The sequence below is a fragment of the Montipora foliosa genome, chromosome 6, assembly GCF_036669935.1.
Source record: "Montipora foliosa isolate CH-2021 chromosome 6, ASM3666993v2, whole genome shotgun sequence".
NCBI classification, from domain to species: domain Eukaryota; kingdom Metazoa; phylum Cnidaria; class Anthozoa; order Scleractinia; family Acroporidae; genus Montipora; species Montipora foliosa.
In genome coordinates this window covers 56,456,289-56,475,695 of record NC_090874.1, presented here as the reverse complement: position 1 = coordinate 56,475,695, position 19,407 = coordinate 56,456,289, and the positions used below count along the sequence as shown (strand labels likewise).

Below are 19,407 nucleotides of genomic sequence, written 5' to 3'. Positions count from 1 at the left end.
GCCTAGTTTATCCAACTGACTCTCCATTATTGAGCTCCATAATGGTATATTTTGTTTAAAGATCCACTAAAACGCCATTCGCGTTACATGACTTTCGACGCCATTGCAGGTTAAGTTTATCATTCTACTGTGTTTACCAGAGAAATCTACGCATTTCCTCTACCCTCTCTATCCTAAGAAAATACAAGCAGAAGGCTCTATGCACAAAGACACCACTTAGCCGGGGAGTGACAGGCAAGACTTTTATCAACACGGAAAAAAAGAAAAAAAAAAAACACCCAACAAATGCCACCCATTTTCCGACTGGGATTGCCATAGGGCAACCCAGTAACTATTCCTATATACAATAAGTACTGCTTTTTCAGATTCTTGGCGAACGTTCTTGAAAAATCCAACTTCTTACACATCTGGCATGAGCGCTCTTCCTGTCGGTGCCTCGAAAACTTATGTGAAAATCGCAAGTTACATAATCATAAAAGTCATAATCTGCCTCATTGTCTTGTTGTCCTGTGTTATGTAATCATTAATCACTGATAATTAATTAATCATTTCCCAGTTCAATTTTGGCATTGGTAATCATTGAATAGAATTGAACCAATTTCCATAACAAAACATTTGCCGGAAGCTAAATATAATGAACTCAAATGCTACCCAAAGGATACTTGTCCGCAGTATTTTATCTTTTTTTTTTTGAGGATCTCTTGTAATACGAGTGCCAATCAAAGAAGATTTCGTCTGCACTTGAAATTTTACGTAAGCAAAAGGAAAAGTTTCATTGCCCGATATTGCAATCATTGGTGCTTTATATTGGTTTCCAAAGCTAATGCTCCTTACACAATACACGCTTCATGTCCTGCTTCCTTGTCGCTCACACAGCGTCAGCACTTCATTCTGGATTCGATCAATTTATTCTCGGCTGTAAGGAAAAGAAAGGATTACGACTTGCGTCGGGATACATAAAAAAAACAAGACCTTCAGCCAAACTAGTGCTTTTTAGCGCTTATTAAAATTTTTAAAAAATCGCTTGACATGAACTTGATGTAGTAATTTCTAATTCCGTCTTATTGGCTGTGGAAGAGCTTTTCAAAGTATTATTTGGCAAGTTTGAAAACTGTAATCAGGACAAAGGTCTCTTAGAGTGTTTTCACTCACGTGATCAGTAACCTTGAGCGCTTATTATTTGCATGAAATGTTCGGTGAGAATGTTTCGACAAATGGCACTGCACGTTCTGGGAATGTGCTGCATCATTTGCCAGAAAAACGGGTTGTTCCGGTTGAAAAACAAATGAAAGAAAAGGAAAGAAACTTTATTTAAGTGTCTAGTCGTTCTAGCGCTGGAGCGCTAATTGGGGACACTGTAAACTGAAATTAACAATGAAAGTAAATCAAGTCAAATGAGGGTTTATGAGGAGAGGGGAAACCGGAGTACCCGGGGAAACCTCTTGGTGCAGAGTAGAGAACCAACAAACTCAACCCACTTATGACGCCGAGTCAAGGGATCGAACCCGGGCCACACTGGTGGGATGCGAGTATTCTCATCAATGCGCCTAATCTCGTACCCAGATCTCCGACGGTCATACTGAAGGGAGATCTTGTAAAGTTCGATTTCGAGCATGCTTGGTGCCAGCGAGGCCCGAAATACGGGCTTTTCTATCACTGCAAATGAATGAAGGGGTAGTTTCTAAAGAAACTATGGCGCTGCGTCAGTGGGGAAGTAGTATAAAAAAATTGGGTTTTATAAACGGAGTTGATATTGTAAATTGGCCAACGTACAGGCATTCTAAAAGCTGACGTTTCGAGCGTTAGCCCTTCGTCAGAGCGAATCGAGGAATTATGGGTTATGTGTAGTTTTTATAGTTTTTATAGTAGAGTAGGAGCTACGCCATTGGTGGTAACATGGCAACGTGAAAAATAGGAATATATTAGTTAAACGAAAAGCGTTCGTTAATACCGTGAGGATTAAGGGTGCCGATTTGAAAAATGAATTTTTGTTCCAGATTCTTGCGGCTTTCCGTCGTACCTAGATGTAGGGAAAGCCCGCAGATAGCCATGTGCTTTTTGGAGTGGTTAGGGAGATTAAAATGACGAGCGACTGGTTTAGATGCATCCTTGTCATTTTTCTCAATAGCGCGAAGGTGTTCGTGGAATCGGTCACTTAGTCGTCTACCTGTCTCGCCAGTGATATAATTTATTGCATAACGTACAGGTTATGCAATAAACGACATTTGCAGAGGTACATGTGAAACGATCGGTGATCTTAACAGATCGCTTAGGTCCCGATATCTTGCTAGTGTAAACAATGAAAAGACAAGTTTTGCATCGTGAGCGCGCGCATTTGAAAGTGCCGGTTGCTCGTTAGTTTTGAGCGCGCTTCTAACTAAAAAGTTGCACACGTTTTTGTCGCGTTTGAATGAAATAAGTGGAGGTTGCAAAAAGATTCTACCAGTCTCGGGATCATTTTGGAGTAATTTAAAATTATTAAGAATGATACTTTTGACTACGTGATTATGAGGATGGAAAGTGAGGGTGAATGGGATTCTGTCATTCTTATCTTTTTGTGACGTTTGTAGTGATGACTGGCGATCAAATTGTTGGGCGCGATAATGGCCCGCTTTGACCACAGAGACAGGATAGCCACGTTATTCGAAGAACTGGCACATCTCCTATGATTTGCTGGAAACATCGCAGTCATCATAGACGTCGAAGTCTAAGAAATTGAGAATAAGGAATGGAGTTCTTGACATGTGATGGATGTGACGATGAATACAACAAATAATTGTAAGAATCTTTAGGTTTGTAGTACACACTGATACATAGCACGTTGCCACTAATAGAAACTTTGATATCTAGGAAAGCCAATGAAGTTTCCGACATTTTCCAGGTATATTTAAGAGCCGGATGAAAAGAATTGACGGAGGTTATAAATTGATCGAGTTCTTCTCTGCTGGATGAAATAGCGCCGATGCAGTCGTCGATGTAGCGGCCGTAGAGTTCAGGTTTGGGGCCGTTGTACTGATTAAAAAATGGTGTTCATCATATCCTATAAAAAGATTGGCATAGCTAGGTCCCATTCTTGTGCCCATCGCTACACCATTAATTTGTTTGTAACAGTTGCCGGTTAATAAAAAACAGTTAAGCGTTAAAACTAGTTCGGCAAGGCGGACGAGCGTTTCCGAGCTTGGTTCTTTGACAGTGCGTTGATCGAGAAAGTGTTTAAGTGCTTGAAGACCTTCGCTATTGGGAATGACTGTGTACAGAGATATAGTGTCCATGGTGAAAATAAGTTTGTCTTGGCCGGAGAAATTGAAATCGCGGAAAATTTTCAGTGCGTGTGTATTGTCTTTAATGTATGATGGCAAAGATTTTGCCGAACTAGTTTTAACGCTTAACTGTTTTTCATTCGCCGGCAACTATTACAAACAAATTAATGGTGTAGCGATGGGCACAAGAATGGGACCTAGCTATGCCAATCTTTTTGTAGGATATGTTGAACACCATTTTTTAATCAGTACAACGGCTCCAAACTTGAACTCTACGGCCGCTACATCGACGACTGCATCGGCGCTATTTCATCCAGCAGAGAAGAACTTGATCAATTTATAACCTCCGTCAATTCTTTTCATCCGGCTCTTAAATATACCTGGGAAATGTCGGAAACTTCATTGGCTTTCCTAGATATAAAAGTTTCTATTGGTGGCAACGTGCTATGTACCAGTGTGCATTACCAACCTACAGATTCTCACAGTTATTTGTTGTATTCATTGTCACATCCATCACATGTCAAGAACTCCATTCCTTATTCTCAATTTCTTAGACTTCGCATCTGCGATCCGATACCGTCGGCCCGATTAATAGTAATGTGTAAGCCGGCCTTAAACTTTTTAAAACTTGTTTTCAAGAGGCAGTGCGGCCCATTGGTTAGGGCGCTTGCCTTGAGATCCGGGAATCCCGGGTTCGAGACTCACTCTGACCAATGATTGAATTTGTTCCTGGTAGTCCGTGACTCAACTTCTCATCTGCACTTGTAAATAGTCATTTGGGATTCTTAACAGTTGTTGTTGAATGTTCTGTTCTTTCATGATTGTGTTCATTGACCCTGAAAAGCCCCTATGGGGAGTGGTCAATCAATTATGTATGTATGTATGTACGTACGTACGTACGTACGTATGTATGTATGTATGTATGTATGTATGTATGTATGTATGTATGTATGTATGTATGTATGTATGTATGTATGTATGTATGTATTTGTATGTATGTGTGTATGTATGTGTGTATGTACGTGTGTATGTATGTATAACTCGTGTCAAATACGCGAAAATATATGTTCACCTCGGTCAACCCTACTAAAAAGTTACAAGCTACAAGAAAGTTACACGAAGAAGAGAGACTCGGAGGACTGCTATTTGACGTGATTCGACAAATGCACATGGCAATTAAAATCCAGAGACAGTACGATTGATGGTATATTTTTGGTAAAAAAAGCAAATAAAGTAAGCTTTTACGTTTCTCTGCTGACTCTTAATAGAAGGTTGTATGCTCAAATTTAGGTAAACCCAAGCAACATAACAACATTGGATTCTGCTTCCAGGAATCTTTGCCAAACTATACACCTTTTGTTATCAATAGTCTACTTACAATTGGTTATTGCAAATTGTTCAAACGACTATTACAAAGGGCCCTATTTATACGGAAAAAACATTAATTTGGCCACGTCATCAAGAACAAGAATAATTATTGTTTTTGTATTCGGTTTCTTGTCTTGAAAAGACGAACAAAATGATTACGTCCACTTCCCGATAAAACGAAGTTATACAAGGCAGTTGAAAAAAAGAGGGGTGAGATGTTCCCACGTTCACTTTTTATATCACATACTATTACTGCGAATGAAAGAGGGTCGATCATCATTTGCGATTTGAAGCTGAAAAAGCAAGCCTGCGAAATACGCAAGATTTCGATGTTGTGGCCCCATTTTTTTGCTTGCGGCCCAGAAGGCTCGGACAAAACATCATAAAGTTGTCCAAGAGCCTTTGCTGGCACTAATTCATTCTTTTGCCAACCTATTGTAGCTAAGAATCCTGTATCGCGGGAGCAACGAACTTATTATATTCTTTACCGTGCTGTGATTGTCAAAACGTTACATCGGACGAACACCACTTTGGCTCCCATTCAAAAGAATTGTTATTTACAAAAACGAAACTCTGGCACATCCGAACTTGCATGACAATCTAATCTTGCCATTGCGTGGAATGATTAAAAAATTATCACTAACAATATGCCTTTGTTTGTAGTCTTGGCACACTGATTCCACACATGAAGCCCTTCAACTTCAAAGAAAATTACAAAGGGGGCCAATCAGTGAGTATGAAAGTATTCATGTTTGATCCTTAAATCATTCCTGCTAGTGAAGACAACTGCATGAGTGTCAAAAGACCTTTGGCCTCGAACCCGGCGTAGTATTTTAAGTTACATTTCTTACCATTCAAACCAGAAGTAGCATCAGACCATGTGCGTATTGGTACAGAGTGCTTGACATTTGAACATGCGCATTCGCCGAGTTACACAAACTGTTTCGAAAACCAATTGCATTTGTCGCAACGTATGACAAAATAATATTTCTAACTTTCGAAATGTTTCGTTTTTCCGAGTACCCTTTCCATTATTTGCTCGTATTTTACCCTTCTCGACAAAATCAGCCGGCGACCAATCACACCACACACAACAATTAACAATATATGTGACGGAAATTTTTATTGTCATCAATCTGTCATCTAGAGAGAACAATCAATTTGCCAATGTCTCCTTCAAATCTTTCCTAAAACACGGTCCATAAAAAAATCTAACTTAACACTGCATCACTGATAAAAACAACTGTAAAAAAGGCCTATTTCACGATCCTAAAAGCAAAGTAGACAGCTAAGCTAAAAAACGTCAAAACTAAAATAAAGCGAGAAACCGCAAACATCTTGAATTTTCACATGAAAGAAACTGCAACTGTTCGCGAATGTAGTGGACACGGTGGGCGATAGTTTCCGACCAAGGGCTGGCCTTGTCCATTTTCGATGGATCTAAGAGCTTGCATCTAGAAAAAAAATGGAATATAAGTGATGCTGAGAAAAAGTAACGGGACACTCATAACTTTTTCAAATATAGGACGATGTTGAAAAGTCAAGGAAGGTGGTCAAACAGTTTAAAGAATTTGTCATAAAAAAGACTGGTAGCTGTATGTGAAGAAACCAATAGTTCCTGATTATATTTTTAACATGTGATGAAATCTGTTTTTCAAGACCGGAATCTGTCGACTTGCAACAAATAAAAGGCAAGTTGAACACGAACGTCTAGGGTCACACAACCGGAGGTTATCCCCGTTCAACTACCTCAAAGTGACTGACCTATCAAGCTTTCATTGTCCAAAATGAACGATAATACTTCACTTGGAACAAATTGACAATGAAGATTAATCCTTCAATTGAGGGACAGACTTGGTTGGATAAACTTCTACATCGTGTTGGATGTCAAAATTGGGCCTGCATGCATCTAATTTGGTGCATTTCTGGACATAAGTGGAGACGACATAGCTCTTGACTCCAGGAGCCCGTTTCTCGAAAGTCCCGAAACTTTACGGGCCATTTTTGGGTGTCACAATTCCCTTTGCATCTCGTCAAACTTCTCCGTTTTTTTTTTTTTTTTGCTACCTAAAAAAAAGATCGGCTCTCCAAAATAAGCGGTTAGCATTGCAGTTCCACAAATGGCTTTTCGAGCCCGAAAAGTTTTCGGGACTTTCGAGAAACGGGCCCCAGGAGAGAGTCCTTGGAGCTAACTACTTCATGATCAAATGCATCTCTAAGGCAAACGAGATTCCCGATAATTCATGTACTTTTAAACACCTGAGCTGCGGAGACTTCCAAAGGTTCCTTGATCACAATCCATTTGACACATTCTAATAGAGGAGGGGTAGTCAGCGAACCATCGTACGTATAGTAATCAGTCAAATCTGAAGAGAATAAAACGAATACTGAATGAATAAGTACTTCATATTTCACTCACTTTGAGGGGCCAATGGAAGAAACATTCAATACATCGATAAACATAAATATTTAAAATTTCAACCACTGAGAAGCAGGTCTCAACTAACTCGCTATTACCGAGTGTAGCCGGAGTGTTAAACTAGGGACTATACTGAAAACTTGAAGTGCGGATCTCAAATCCTGCACCCTAACTTCTTGGCCATACAGGAAGGAAATTTTTATCTTATGAAATTTTTATCTTATGAGCGAAGCGTCACGACACTTCGAGTAAAATGGATGTCGATTTAACTCAATCCTCAATTTCCAGTTTGCAATTGACGTCAGCTTCAAAGCCCTTTTTTAATTTCTGGCCTTTCCATAAAATAATTTATAGGAACTATAGGCAGCGGTTTGATCAATTTTAGAAGCTTCTTTCTACCGGCCCTGACTTTCGACTAAAAATAAATTAAAAGAGCAAGCGAACAGGGAGCGACGAGGAGAAGGAACGAGCAACCCAGGAATTATAAAGGATAAGTGTGGTTTGCTCAATACATCTCTTCGCTAAGTGCCAAGGCATGCTAATTTATCCTCATGTTTTGGAATATTTTAATTTCAGGACCAGAATTAAACTAAGGAGAGACTGATAACTTGGTTAGTTCTTTTTCCTCGGTAGTAAGTGTCGAGTTTTCTTGCCCGCATGAACCATTTAGTCAATTACATGTCACGCACGACTTTGTTCTCAGGACACCGTCTCCGAACGACAGGTCATTGGTCACTAATACGTCGTGGACCATATAGTAGGAAAATTTTGCGTCTCGTGTAAGCTGCACTCGTATAAATGGCTCTGTTGGAGTCTTGTGTAATCTACAAATGAATTATATACCACTTATTAACCGAGAAGTGAGGTCATTACAGGGAAATCTTACACCGAGGCCTTGATGTATTGACGGAACGATAGCCGAGAAAAAATTTCATAATGCCTGGTCATTACAACAAAATCTTGCCCGCTCAGCAGCCAATCAGAGCGCGTGTACTATTGTAGCCATATAATAATTTCCGATAAACGCCCTCACCTGACTTCCAGTCTGGACAAGATAAATTGCCGAAGGGATTACATTGAAGTGGACAGAAAGGAAAATTATGTGTATTACCGCGTAAGAAAAATAAATAAAAATAAATAAGAATAACAGAAGCCAAGTGGCTAAATAAATTTAATGATTTAAAGTCAAGTAAAAAGCGACAAATGATCTTGATCATTTATTTTTACCTAGCTAACGGGATAAATGTGTGAAGCTGAGAGAGACGAGGGGCAAAACCCAAGAGGGATTTTCACTCGAAGACACACTCGCGCGAGTTTAAATCCCGCCAGCCACGCAGGCTGGTCTCAGTCTGAATTTGTAACATGTTGCACAATTTTTTACCTTTGGGTAAAACAGCTCTCATGTCAAATTCCCCTGGTAGAGCCGCAGAACTTCCCTGAAAAACCAATCACAGTGAAAATAGTTGTGGCGGTGGGAAAAATGTGATGCGATAAACAAGAAAACATTTTATAGGGATAAGAATAACTTGTGTTTGTAAGATATGCTTACCGCCTTTTTCACTTTCGATAGCATGTCTGTTATTGGCTTCAAAGCAGCATTTTCTGCGCCGACCTGCAAAAACAAATCGAACTCAGATAGGCCGGTTGATCGACGCTAACATATTAGTCTTTTGCGATTCTTTCGAATTTACCAAAATGCGTGTGGCTAGTGCCACTACATGTACATAGTAACCCCGGGGGGGGAGGGGGGGGTTACTCCCCTATATGGGCTATATAGGTACGTGCCGCGGAATAGGGTATGGCTTTTGGAGGTTCTCGATCCTTAAATAGGGTATCCGTTTCGGCTATGTTGGCATAGTGTCCCGGTGTGATCCTTAGATACGGTGCCTAAATTTGTATCAGCAAAAATAGCAGGAAAACAAATGATTTGCCAAAGTTAAAGTATTGAAGTTCCAAGTATCTCACGGAAAGGAAATAAAGTTGACCTGTTCAAGCTATTTTGAGTTTTTGTTCTTCCTTTTTTTGTCATTTTTCGGATTTGGGCCTTAAATAGGGTCAATTTTCGTTGGATTGTTTCTTAAATAGGGTCAGGGTTTAAGACCCTTCGCGGCACACACCTATCCGGACTTTATGGGAGTACCCCCCCCCCCCTCCCCCCCGGGATAGTAACCAAATTTGAGATTCTGACGGCAACGTGAGCAAACAATACACCTTATTCCAAAATGACCGCCATTTTAGCTTGCAAATTAGCCACTGTTGCCTCGTTCTTAAACTTAAGATTCAAAAGAATATTTAACCTTAAACGAGGCAACAAGAGCTAATTTTCAAGCAAACAATGGTAGCCATTTTGGAATAGGGTGAATAGAGAGCTAAATCATCGCGTTTGCGAGTCGTGAAACGGCAAACAGAAACGACAAGCTACTGCTTGTCATAAGACCATGAAGCTGAAAATCCTCTTATTCTGACTCGTCTCTCTCTCTTTCAGTTGAGAAGTTCATTAATATCTGTTGCTAACAGGCAAGAAATGAGCTCATAACAAACAAGTTCTTCCATTTTCAATTGAGTGTCCAAAGTAATTAGCGAATTGCATTGGTTTTGCATTTACTTCACTCAATGATTGGTTCAAAGTTTTCGCGTCATTTTTTCAACCAATCAGAAGTGAAACCAAAACCAATTGTGGCTCGCGCGTGCACATTTTCCGGCGCTTTGTCACGGTCGGCTACGTGTACTTGCTTCGAGTTTTGATTGGTTTACTGGATTGTCTCCGACCTTTTTGATTGGCCAAAGTAATTACTTTTGTTTTGGTTTTACGACAGTCGATTGAAACTCGCTCTAGTGAAGAGTTCTTTATCTCTGTCTTTACTTCAAATTAGTTCTGGTCAATTTAGCTGTAAGGACACTTTGCCCAAACTACAAGAGGTGACTGAACGAGACGGAAGAATCATCTAAGACTTGTGATAGCGCAAAACTATAATTTGAAGTCGTCCCCCCACCTTTAAACTACTTTATTAAATAGTCCGGCCAGGAGGTCATACGTTACCTTTAGAAAAAATCCTAACACGCTTAAGTCATTGGGGTTTCCACCTCCAACAGCTGCTTTGAAGCTGCTATGAGTTTCACAGTCCCAGTGAACCAAATGCAACTGGAAAAGCGATAAAATGATTAATCAGTTTTCAAAGACTGCAGCTTTTGGGGTTGATATTAAAAATAATAACAATAACAATAACCGTGAATAACAATAACCATAACCATAACGACAACGCTAACAGTAACGATAATCAAAACAACGAAAATAATGCTGCAACTCCAATAATATTCCTTGGTGACCTGATATGCGGCTGTGATCGCTGGGTGAACTCAAACACGAAAGGCCTACCTGCCTACAAAATGAAACTAACAAGAATCTTTTCTCCGCCTTCTAGACATCAAATTCTTCATTTCATTGTTTTCACCCTTTTGTTGTTCTTGTTTTCCTGGAGTCGAGATTTAAACAGCTACTCAGGCCGATGATAAAAGTCGAGCTTTTCTCACAAATGACCCCAAAGTCGTTCCTAGGATCTTTCTTCTTTCCTTCCTCGCTACCAGCCCATCCTCCTTGCCGTATTTATCTGATATACACAATTGTTATTTTGCTCTAAATTTGACTATTATCATTAATTTAGAAGACTGAAAGCTAGATATGGATTATAGGAAACGGTCATATTTGTTTGACAAGACAACCCAAGTGTATGGACATAACACTCGAACCTGGGAATGTTGATTAATTTAACCCGTCACCTAGGAACAATATTTTAAACACTATTAATTTGATAATGCTGTATTATCACTCGGCAACAAACAATATTAAACACTGCCAAAGGTTGGTTACCAAACTTCACGACAAAGCTCAAAGGTTACGCCTAATTAATCTATCTTAGGCCTAATTACTCTTCAGCAATAGGCCATTTTCGAAATATCGAATATTCAGCTTAATAGGGAGGAAATAAAGACAAAAACAATAGAAACACGTTGTAATGAACCTATCACCCTTGTCATCACTGCCTCACTATCAAGCTGAATTTTAAGATATCGAAAAAAGCCTATTATAATATTCTATGGGAGACTCAATTTTTTTTGTTTTTTTGGAGAGAGAGCGGTGTCTTGATCTTCAGTGGTGAAGCGGAGTGAAACGGTTCCTATGGAGTTGAAACTCTGGGTTCAAATCCTATCCACGGGTATGATTTTCATCTTCCTTATTTTCTATGCTACAACAAGTCCTTGGACACAGTGTCCTAAATTACCGATCATAGTCAATTCAGAGCAAATTAGCAATCGCATAAATATGGGGAGGACGACAGGGGCGGGAAAGAACGAGAGAACGAGATTGCGATGATCCTGGACTGTATCCAGCCGGCACGAAGACCTTACTTAAGTGTCCATCGGAGAACCAGCCACTTAGCGCGGAGTTCATTATCTTCAATCATACCTCTGCTGAGTACATCTTTCCATTCACTCTGTGTTCAGACCCCTCGGAGTCCTTGTCCCCCCAATGAAAATGGAACTGCTCGAACTTGTACTTCTTTGCCAATGGTCCTCCTGATAGCTCTGCAATGAAGCACACAATATATGTACAAGCTACAAAGAGCCACTTTCATTCCTAGAGGCTGAGATTTATTCAACCAGCACTGACGACAACGACCTTGCCGCTTCCAAACTACATTCAGAAATAGAGCGAGTTTCAATCGAATGTCGTACAACCAAAACCAAAGTAATTACTTTGATCAATCAAAAAGGACGGAGACAATCCAGTAAACCAATCAAAACTCGAAGTAATTACACGTAGCCGACACAAAGCACGGGAAAATGTGCACGCGCGAGTCACTATTGGTTTCACTTCTGGTTGGTTTAAAAAATAGCGCGCGAGAACTTTGAACCAATCAGTGAGTGAAGTCATTATAAACCAAAGCACTTCGCTAATTACTTTCGACACTAAATTGAAAACTGTTCTAAAGGTAGTTTTTTTCTCTAACCTCGATTTCACTTGTTTTAATTTTTTTTCGAGGATTTCAGGAAAATAATGTAATCAGCCAGGGGTTGTTTTAGAAGAAGATCGAAGCCTACAAACATTACGATGAACACGTCTCACAAATAAATCGTAGCCCTCTGTATTTTAGTTTGCATTTGTCTGACAAAATGCCCTAGTGTTCATTTTAAAATTGAATGTACAAAAAAACGACTATGTCAGTTATCGACCCCCTGGTCTGTCTGGGCCGGGCACATGATCGCAGCAGGGAAGAGGAAATGTACGTCAAAATGCGGCGGTTCGCGATACCCTACTCTGTCTTTGATCGCATACTCTTCGATCACCAAGCATGGTTCAATCCTACAATTGAAACCAGTGGAAGAACAGGCAAAGATAAAGATAAAGTCCTTTACTAAAGAACCAGCTGTCTACAGCCGTAATAACTCGTAAGACGTAAGATCTATACGCGAAAAATAAGCCAAAATTAAGGACGGTGCCTACTACTGTTATTGCGCATACGTCCTGCGCATCTCGAGACACTCGGATTTCCTATGGGTGGTGCTTATTAATACAGAGATATTTTTGCACGGTTCAAAACTATGCAGAGAAAGCAGAACTTAGCTAGTGCTCTTGGTATCCAAAAAGAAAATTGGGGGTAACCATGCATTTTTCAGAGAACGCCATTCATTGCTTTGCATTTTAAAGTTTTCACAAATGTTGCCACCCTTACTTGGGTGGTTGGTTGGCCGCATCTCAGATATGCTTTAAGGTGACTTGCGCGATGCAAGTTATGAGCTACGTCAGTGGTTGTTTGACTCTGTAGCTGTGTCGTGCAGCTCGAGTCAAAAGACGCACATTTCACCCTTGCTCGCCACAGAGTCTCCAGTAGCTCAGTGGTTAGAGCATCCGATTAGATCACGGAGGGTCGTGGGTTTGAATCCCATCTCGGATTTTTCCGAGCAGATATTCACATTAACACTTTTCACAATACCACAACAGTTTAGATTGCTAAAAATCACTGAATGAGTAATTTTTTTCAAGCATACTTGACACATTCTCTAGGCCATCTTGATATCCTGTGGCGTGAAAACACTGAATTTCAAAATGCCCTACTATAAAAACGAAGGTTGCTATCGAACTGAAAACCTTCAAAAGGAAATATATTTAGCATGTTTAATGACCAAAGAAAGCTAAAAACTCCGAGGCTCAGTGATTTTACATTTTAGAATATTGATGACGTCACGTGAAAACCAGGTTTCCCACGTTGGTGATTGGCCAAAATTTCCTGCAACTTTCTAAGCCAATCAGAAGCAATTGTTTAACACTTGTCAACAGTCTCGCAACTTCTAGCACGTGTCTTATGGCTGGTTCCTTCGACCGTATCTGTTTGATGAGTTGTACAATATACAATGACTTTATTTTGCTTCGAATTTAAAGATAGCAAAAGTTGTTAATATCTCCAAAGAAAAGAAAGATGACAGAGTAACATGATTAAACTACAAAAAAATTAATTAATTAATGGATTATAATCATATTACAGGGGGCAGGGAGAGACGAGTTCAAACAAAATTTGTCCCAGGATGAAAATTTCTGTCGAAACGTCGTTCTTTATCCCCTCAAACTCTCTCTGCGTTGTATTCAAAGAGCTAGGGCTCAACTACATACCGGTGCCTAAACCAGCTAGAAATACCACAAGGAAGGAAAAACGATGACATAACACAATATAATTTCCATCTGACATTGCTCAATACGAAAATTAAAAGAGCTAACGTCTGTATCTGAAATGAGCATAAGATATTCAATTTACGTCTTGTGAAGTAAATGTTTAATCCCAAATCCTTTGTATTGCTTCCTTATATTGAGAATAGCGCCACTGACCTCAAACCACATCAAATTACATATTTCCCTGTCACAAACGAGCTTCACTTCACAACACCAAAAAAAGCTATGTAAGAAGGATTGGAGCGATCCCATGAGGTTAACAGAGAAAACGTACTCTACGTGACCTGAATTCGCTCTCGAACATAGATTCTATCATCTGAGACAAATCTCCAAAAGAAACGTCTCGCCTGGAACAAATTACTTGTTTCTGATAGAAAACTGGGCATGCTTTGTCTCTGAATTATATTAAGGGAAAGTGCAAGATCAGGATGTAAAGAATGTATCTTAAATCATCACCGAGGCACTTGAAAAATAATAAAACCCTCAAACATCAACAATAAAGGAAACACCTAATCTCATGCAAGGACAGATATGCCTTGCATGAACGATTTGCAGCTGTGGTTTCTAAGTAACCCCTGTAATAAAATCGATGTTCTAACTTAAATTGCGTCGTGTGTTGATACACAGAAAGACAATACACGAGAAACCCAACGGTTTATACGTGACCAAGAAAACAATCAACGAATTGAATGGAAGAGCTCCCGCTGCTTTGCAATATCAAAATACACATAAAACGGGGGGAAACCTGGAAACAGGCAACCGAAATGGCAAAATACAACCCTGTCACAGCGATCTTTAGTCCGGCCTGATCCCGAACGGTTTTAATAGAGTTGGTAAAGGATAATTTCCGGACGCTTTTAGTCGATAGTTCACTCGTTTTCGTGTCTTAACAGTCACTCTGGCACACTTCACAAATACACAAATGTAAGTTTGCCTAAACATCACTCTCCCGCCACAATGCAAATATTTGAAAGTTTGGTGTAGATATTATCGAGGAGACGTACGGTTGGTGCTTCCCGAAAAAAGAATTTAAGACACAAGGCTTAAAGTCTTAAACCACGGTCGTAGTTGGGTTATACGTATTAGTAAGAATGAATTACATTTGTCTCTGGGATTAATTCAATGCGACGAGAAAAGATGAAGGCTATTTGCAAATTCATATTCTTGAATGCCAGCTGAAAAATGTTAATATTACCTGATAAATTGCTAGTGACGTCTGGCGAAAACTGAGCGGTATGTCCATTATTTAGAATCTTGGACTTAGGAAATGGAGGATAAGATGCTTTCAAAGGCTTAAGGCTCGAATCACGCTTCACTTCAGGATCGACTAAATCTATAGGTGACTGACGCTTGCCATTGACGGCGATCGGGCAGTCTTTGTACCAATTAGCAGGACCTGTTTCAAAGTAAAAAAAAAAGGATATTCAATTCCGCTGTCCTCTATAACAGACTTTCATTTAGCGTAAAATTCCAAAGAAAGCCAACTAGATTCTGAGCAATGCAAACCAATTTTAAAATGTTTATTTTCCAAAGAAGAGGAAAAAATAATCATAAAGAGCTCACCGTTCTCTTTGCCATAACCCCAAGACATCCTTATCCGTTCTCGACAGCTGAATACTGTTCGTCTTAGTTTGACAAACCAGCGTGTTTCTGGGATAAATTGGATGAATTAATAACCTTTTTTAACAGATTACTGTCCAATAGAAAGACAAGGAATAAAACAATATTTCATTCATATTCAATGGAAGAGTGATAGGAAACTGTTTGGCACGTGATCCATGGTACTTACACTTGGACAATTAATCATCTGTTTAATTTTCCGTGTTTCTAGCCTTTATTAACGCACCCTGCGGACCTTTGGCAAAAGCTAACTGTTCAAAAAAATGCACGTACATTACTTTTGTGATTTTTGACTGTCCTTTGCCCAAAAGCAAAATTACAATATCAATTTTGTCAAGCACGTGAGCGCACACAAGCGAAGTGGTGAACAAATGTCGTGACTCCAACGACGTTTGTAGGCACTCAAGATATTTAACTAATTCTTTTCACACCTTACTTTACACTGTATAGGTAAAGTCCAAAACATGTTTTATTCTGACACCCTGTTTTTTCCATAAATTATTGCATTTGCTAAAGCCGTAGCGTGGCTGTCTATTTGCAGACGTCAGTGCACTTGAAAGCTTTGGCGTAAACAAGAGATCAAAAATAGCTTTGCCGTGGAAAGGTTCAAACAATTACTAGGACAAATATTTTCTGGTTTGTTTGAAACCCAAGCTTTTGTCCCTTCAATCTTGCTGTTTATATGAGTTCCCCAAGGTCCAGTCAAACAATGACATAAAATCACTCTATTAGCCTTTGTATTAAAGAGATTGTGTTGGATATCAGGAATATCCATCCTTGCCATAACAAAAAACCTTGATAGTCAACTTACATAAAAATGACCCAGAGAATACACCCCCCGTTAAAATTGGCCTTATCCACCTTTGCCACTGACTCAGACGGTGCGTGGGAACTAGCAGTTGTTCATCTTCAAAGTAGAATTTTCCTATAAGCTTTCCACGAAATGTTCAATTTTTTTGAAGCCGATACTATGAAAGACGACTTTGCATGACGACGACGTGAAATCACCAAATTTTAGGTTTTGACGACAACGTGAGCATGCAACAGAGAATCTTTCATTCTCTATTTTCAGTCAGAAAGAGAAAGAGTTGCACGAAACTTTGCCTCAAATTCTGCCTGAAGAAATTGCCAATTCACTTTCGCAGAGTTCCAGGCTCGCTCATCTTTATGGCTTACCCAGGACTCACAAAGCCACACTAAGTATGAGGCCTATTTTATCAGCAACCGGAACTTACAATTACAATCTTGCTAAATGGCTTGAACAAAAGCTGAAGCCACTTTCTCTAAATGAGTATACAATCACTGATGCCTTTGCCTTCGCTGATGAGATTCGTACCCACACTATGAGTGAAACTGACATATTGGTCTCTTACGACGTCACAGCTCTTTTTACAAATGTACCTTTGGATGAGACTATCAAACTCTTGGTCAATAAAGCCTTTACTGATGATTGGTTCAACAAAACCTATGGCCTTAATCTGCAACAGGATCAGCTTGCTACACTACTAGAAGTTGCCACAACCAATCAGCTTTTCCAGTTTAATGGTCAACTTTACCAACAGACAGATGGTGTGGCTACGCCCCTTGATCCTCTAATGGCCAATGTCTTCATGTGTCATCTTAAAGAAAGGCTTACATGCGCTGGCTTGATACCCCAATTGTACAAGAGGTACGTCGATGATACCCTGGCTCGAATGCCTAGCGCTGATGCTGCTGCTGAGTTTCTTAGTACCCTGAATGGCCTACACCCCAGTCTAACATTTACGATGGAGCTTCCTGTAGATAGCAAGATCCCTTTTATCGGCATTGAAATCGTCAAGAACGGAACTAAACTTGAAATTCAAGTTTACAGAAAACCAACAAACACTGGATTGCTTCTGCACTTCCAAAGTCACACGGATAAACGCTATAAAGACTCTTTATTAAAGACAATGATACATCGTGCCTATGCCTTGTCGTATACAACAGAGGCTTTCAATGCAGAATATGCCAAGTTGCGCTCTATATTTAGTCGCCTTGACTATCCAACGAGTCTTATTGATTCTTCTATTAACAATTTTCTTTTTCGAAATGCTTCAGCGAACACAGCAGAAAGTAACAATGACGATAGTACAACAGTAAGAATTAGTCTTCCATTTAAAGATCAAGTGGCCGCTAATGCGGTTCGTAAGTAATTACGCGATCTTAGCCATAAGATTGGCCCTACTTTACAGTTAGTTTTCGTGAGCAAGAAATTGGGGCAAGATCTCAAAGCCAAAGAAATGAAGCCGTCAATTTTGAATAAGTGTTTTTTTTACCATTTTTCATGTGATCTGTACGACGCAGATTATGTCGGGTACACAGCACGACACCTTCATCAACGCATGGCTGAGCACAAAAATTCGGCAATCGGTAGACATTTCTTAGAAGCTCACGGTAACAACAACCTTTTGAAAGAAGACCAATTCACACTTTTAAGGAAGTGCCAGGGCAAATTTGATGGTCTAGTATTTGAAATGCTCTTCATCAAGAACTTCTTAAGCCTAATTTAAATACCCAGACGGACTCCATACGTGCGAAACTTTTTGTTTAATATGTTCTTTAATTTTTAATTATTATTTACTCATGTTACAGCTTTTAATCAGCTATTGTTTTTTAGTATTTATAGACCGAAACTCACTCACATATTTTGACTTGATAATTGACGTTGAGCTAACGTCGAAACGTCGTCGCTTTTTAGCAATTTTTTAGCAATTTGTTTTTACCGCCTGCCTAGTTTATCCAACTGACTTTCCATTAATGAGCTCCATAAGGGTATATTTTGTTTAAAGATCCACTAAAACGCCATTCGCGTTACATGACTTTCGATACCATTGCAGGTTAAGTTTATCATTCTACTGTGTCCACCAGAGAAATCTACGCATTTCCTCTACCCTCTCTATCCTAAGAAAATACGAGCAGACGGCTCTATGCACAAAGACACCACTTAGCAGGGGAGTGACAGGCACGACTTTTACCGACAGGGAAAAACAAAATACCCAACAAATGCCACCCATTTTCCGACAGATTGCCATACGGCAACCCAGTAATTATTCCTGTATACAATAAGTACTACTTTTTAAGATTCTTGGCGAACGTTCTCGAAAAATCCAACTTCTTACACATCTGGCATGAGCGCTCTTCCTGTCGGTGCCTCGAAAACTTATGTGAAAATCGCAAGTTATATAATCATAAAAGTCATAATCTGCCTCATTGTCTTGTTGTGCTGTGTTATGTAATCATTAATCACTGTTAATTAATTAATCATTTCCCAGTTCAATTTTGCATTGGTAATCATTGAATAGAATTGAACCAATTTCCATAACAAAACATTTGCCAGAAGCTAAATATAATAAACTCAAATACTGCCCAAAGGATACTTGTCCGCAGTATTTTATCTTTTTTTTTTGAGGATCTCTTGTAATACGAGTGCCAATCAAAGAAGATTTCGTCTGCACTTGAAATTTTACGTAAGCAAAAGGAAAAGTTTCATTGCCCGATATCCGATAATTGGTGCTTTATATTGGTTTCCAAAGCTAATGCTCCTTACACAATACACGCTTCATGTCCGCTCCTTTGTCGCTCAGACATCGTCAGCACCTCATTCTGGTTTCGATCGATTTATTCTCGGCTGTAAGGAAAAGAAAGGATTACGACTTGCGTCGGGATACATAAACAAAAACAAGACCTTCAGCCAAACTAGTGCTTTTCAGCGCCTATTTAAAAAAAAAGAATCACTTTACATGAACTTGATGTAGTAATTTCTAATTCCGTCTTATTGGCTGTGGAAGAGCTTTTCAAAGTATTATTTGGCAAGTTTGAAAACTGTAATCAGGACAAAGGTCTCCAGAGTGTTTTCACTCACGTGATCAGTAACCTTGAGCGCTTATTATTTGCATGAAATTTTCGGTGAGAATGTTTCGACAAATGGTACTGCACGTTCTGGGAATGTGCTGCATCATTTGCCAGAAAAACGGGTTGTTCCGGTTGAAAAACAA

General features: G+C 39.5%; 1 protein-coding gene and 1 pseudogene across 1 annotated transcript; one reads left to right on the top strand and one right to left on the bottom strand.

Annotated features, from left to right (window-relative positions):
• Positions 1 to 5,732: 5,732 nt before the first annotated feature.
• Positions 5,733 to 15,440, bottom strand: LOC138007844 (carbonic anhydrase 2-like). The gene is made up of 8 exons (XM_068854933.1): positions 15,335 to 15,440; positions 14,967 to 15,167; positions 11,513 to 11,631; positions 10,088 to 10,189; positions 8,597 to 8,659; positions 8,429 to 8,483; positions 6,888 to 6,994; positions 5,733 to 6,082 (listed from the first exon to the last, which is right to left on the bottom strand). Exons 1-8 carry the CDS (start codon positions 15,360 to 15,362, stop codon positions 5,975 to 5,977), a joined length of 783 nt encoding a protein of 260 aa, XP_068711034.1. The 5' UTR covers positions 15,363 to 15,440; the 3' UTR covers positions 5,733 to 5,974.
• A 1,153-nt stretch (positions 15,441 to 16,593) lies between these two features.
• On the top strand, positions 16,594 to 17,963 carry LOC138006166 (uncharacterized; annotated as a pseudogene).
• The last annotated feature ends 1,444 nt before the right edge of the window (positions 17,964 to 19,407 follow it).

Bases quoted from the DNA above. Each gene is read 5' to 3' on its own strand.
- LOC138007844 (XM_068854933.1), bottom strand. From the start codon at position 15,362: ATGTCTTGGGGTTATGGCAAAGAGAACG. The intron at 15,168-15,334 runs GTGAGCTCTTTA...ACTTTGAAACAG, and splicing joins GGGTTATGGCAAAGAGAACG to GTCCTGCTAATTGGTACAAA. The intron at 6,995-8,428 runs GTAAAAAATTGT...TATTCTCTTCAG, and splicing joins GAGAGCTGTTTTACCCAAAG to ATTTGACTGATTACTATACG.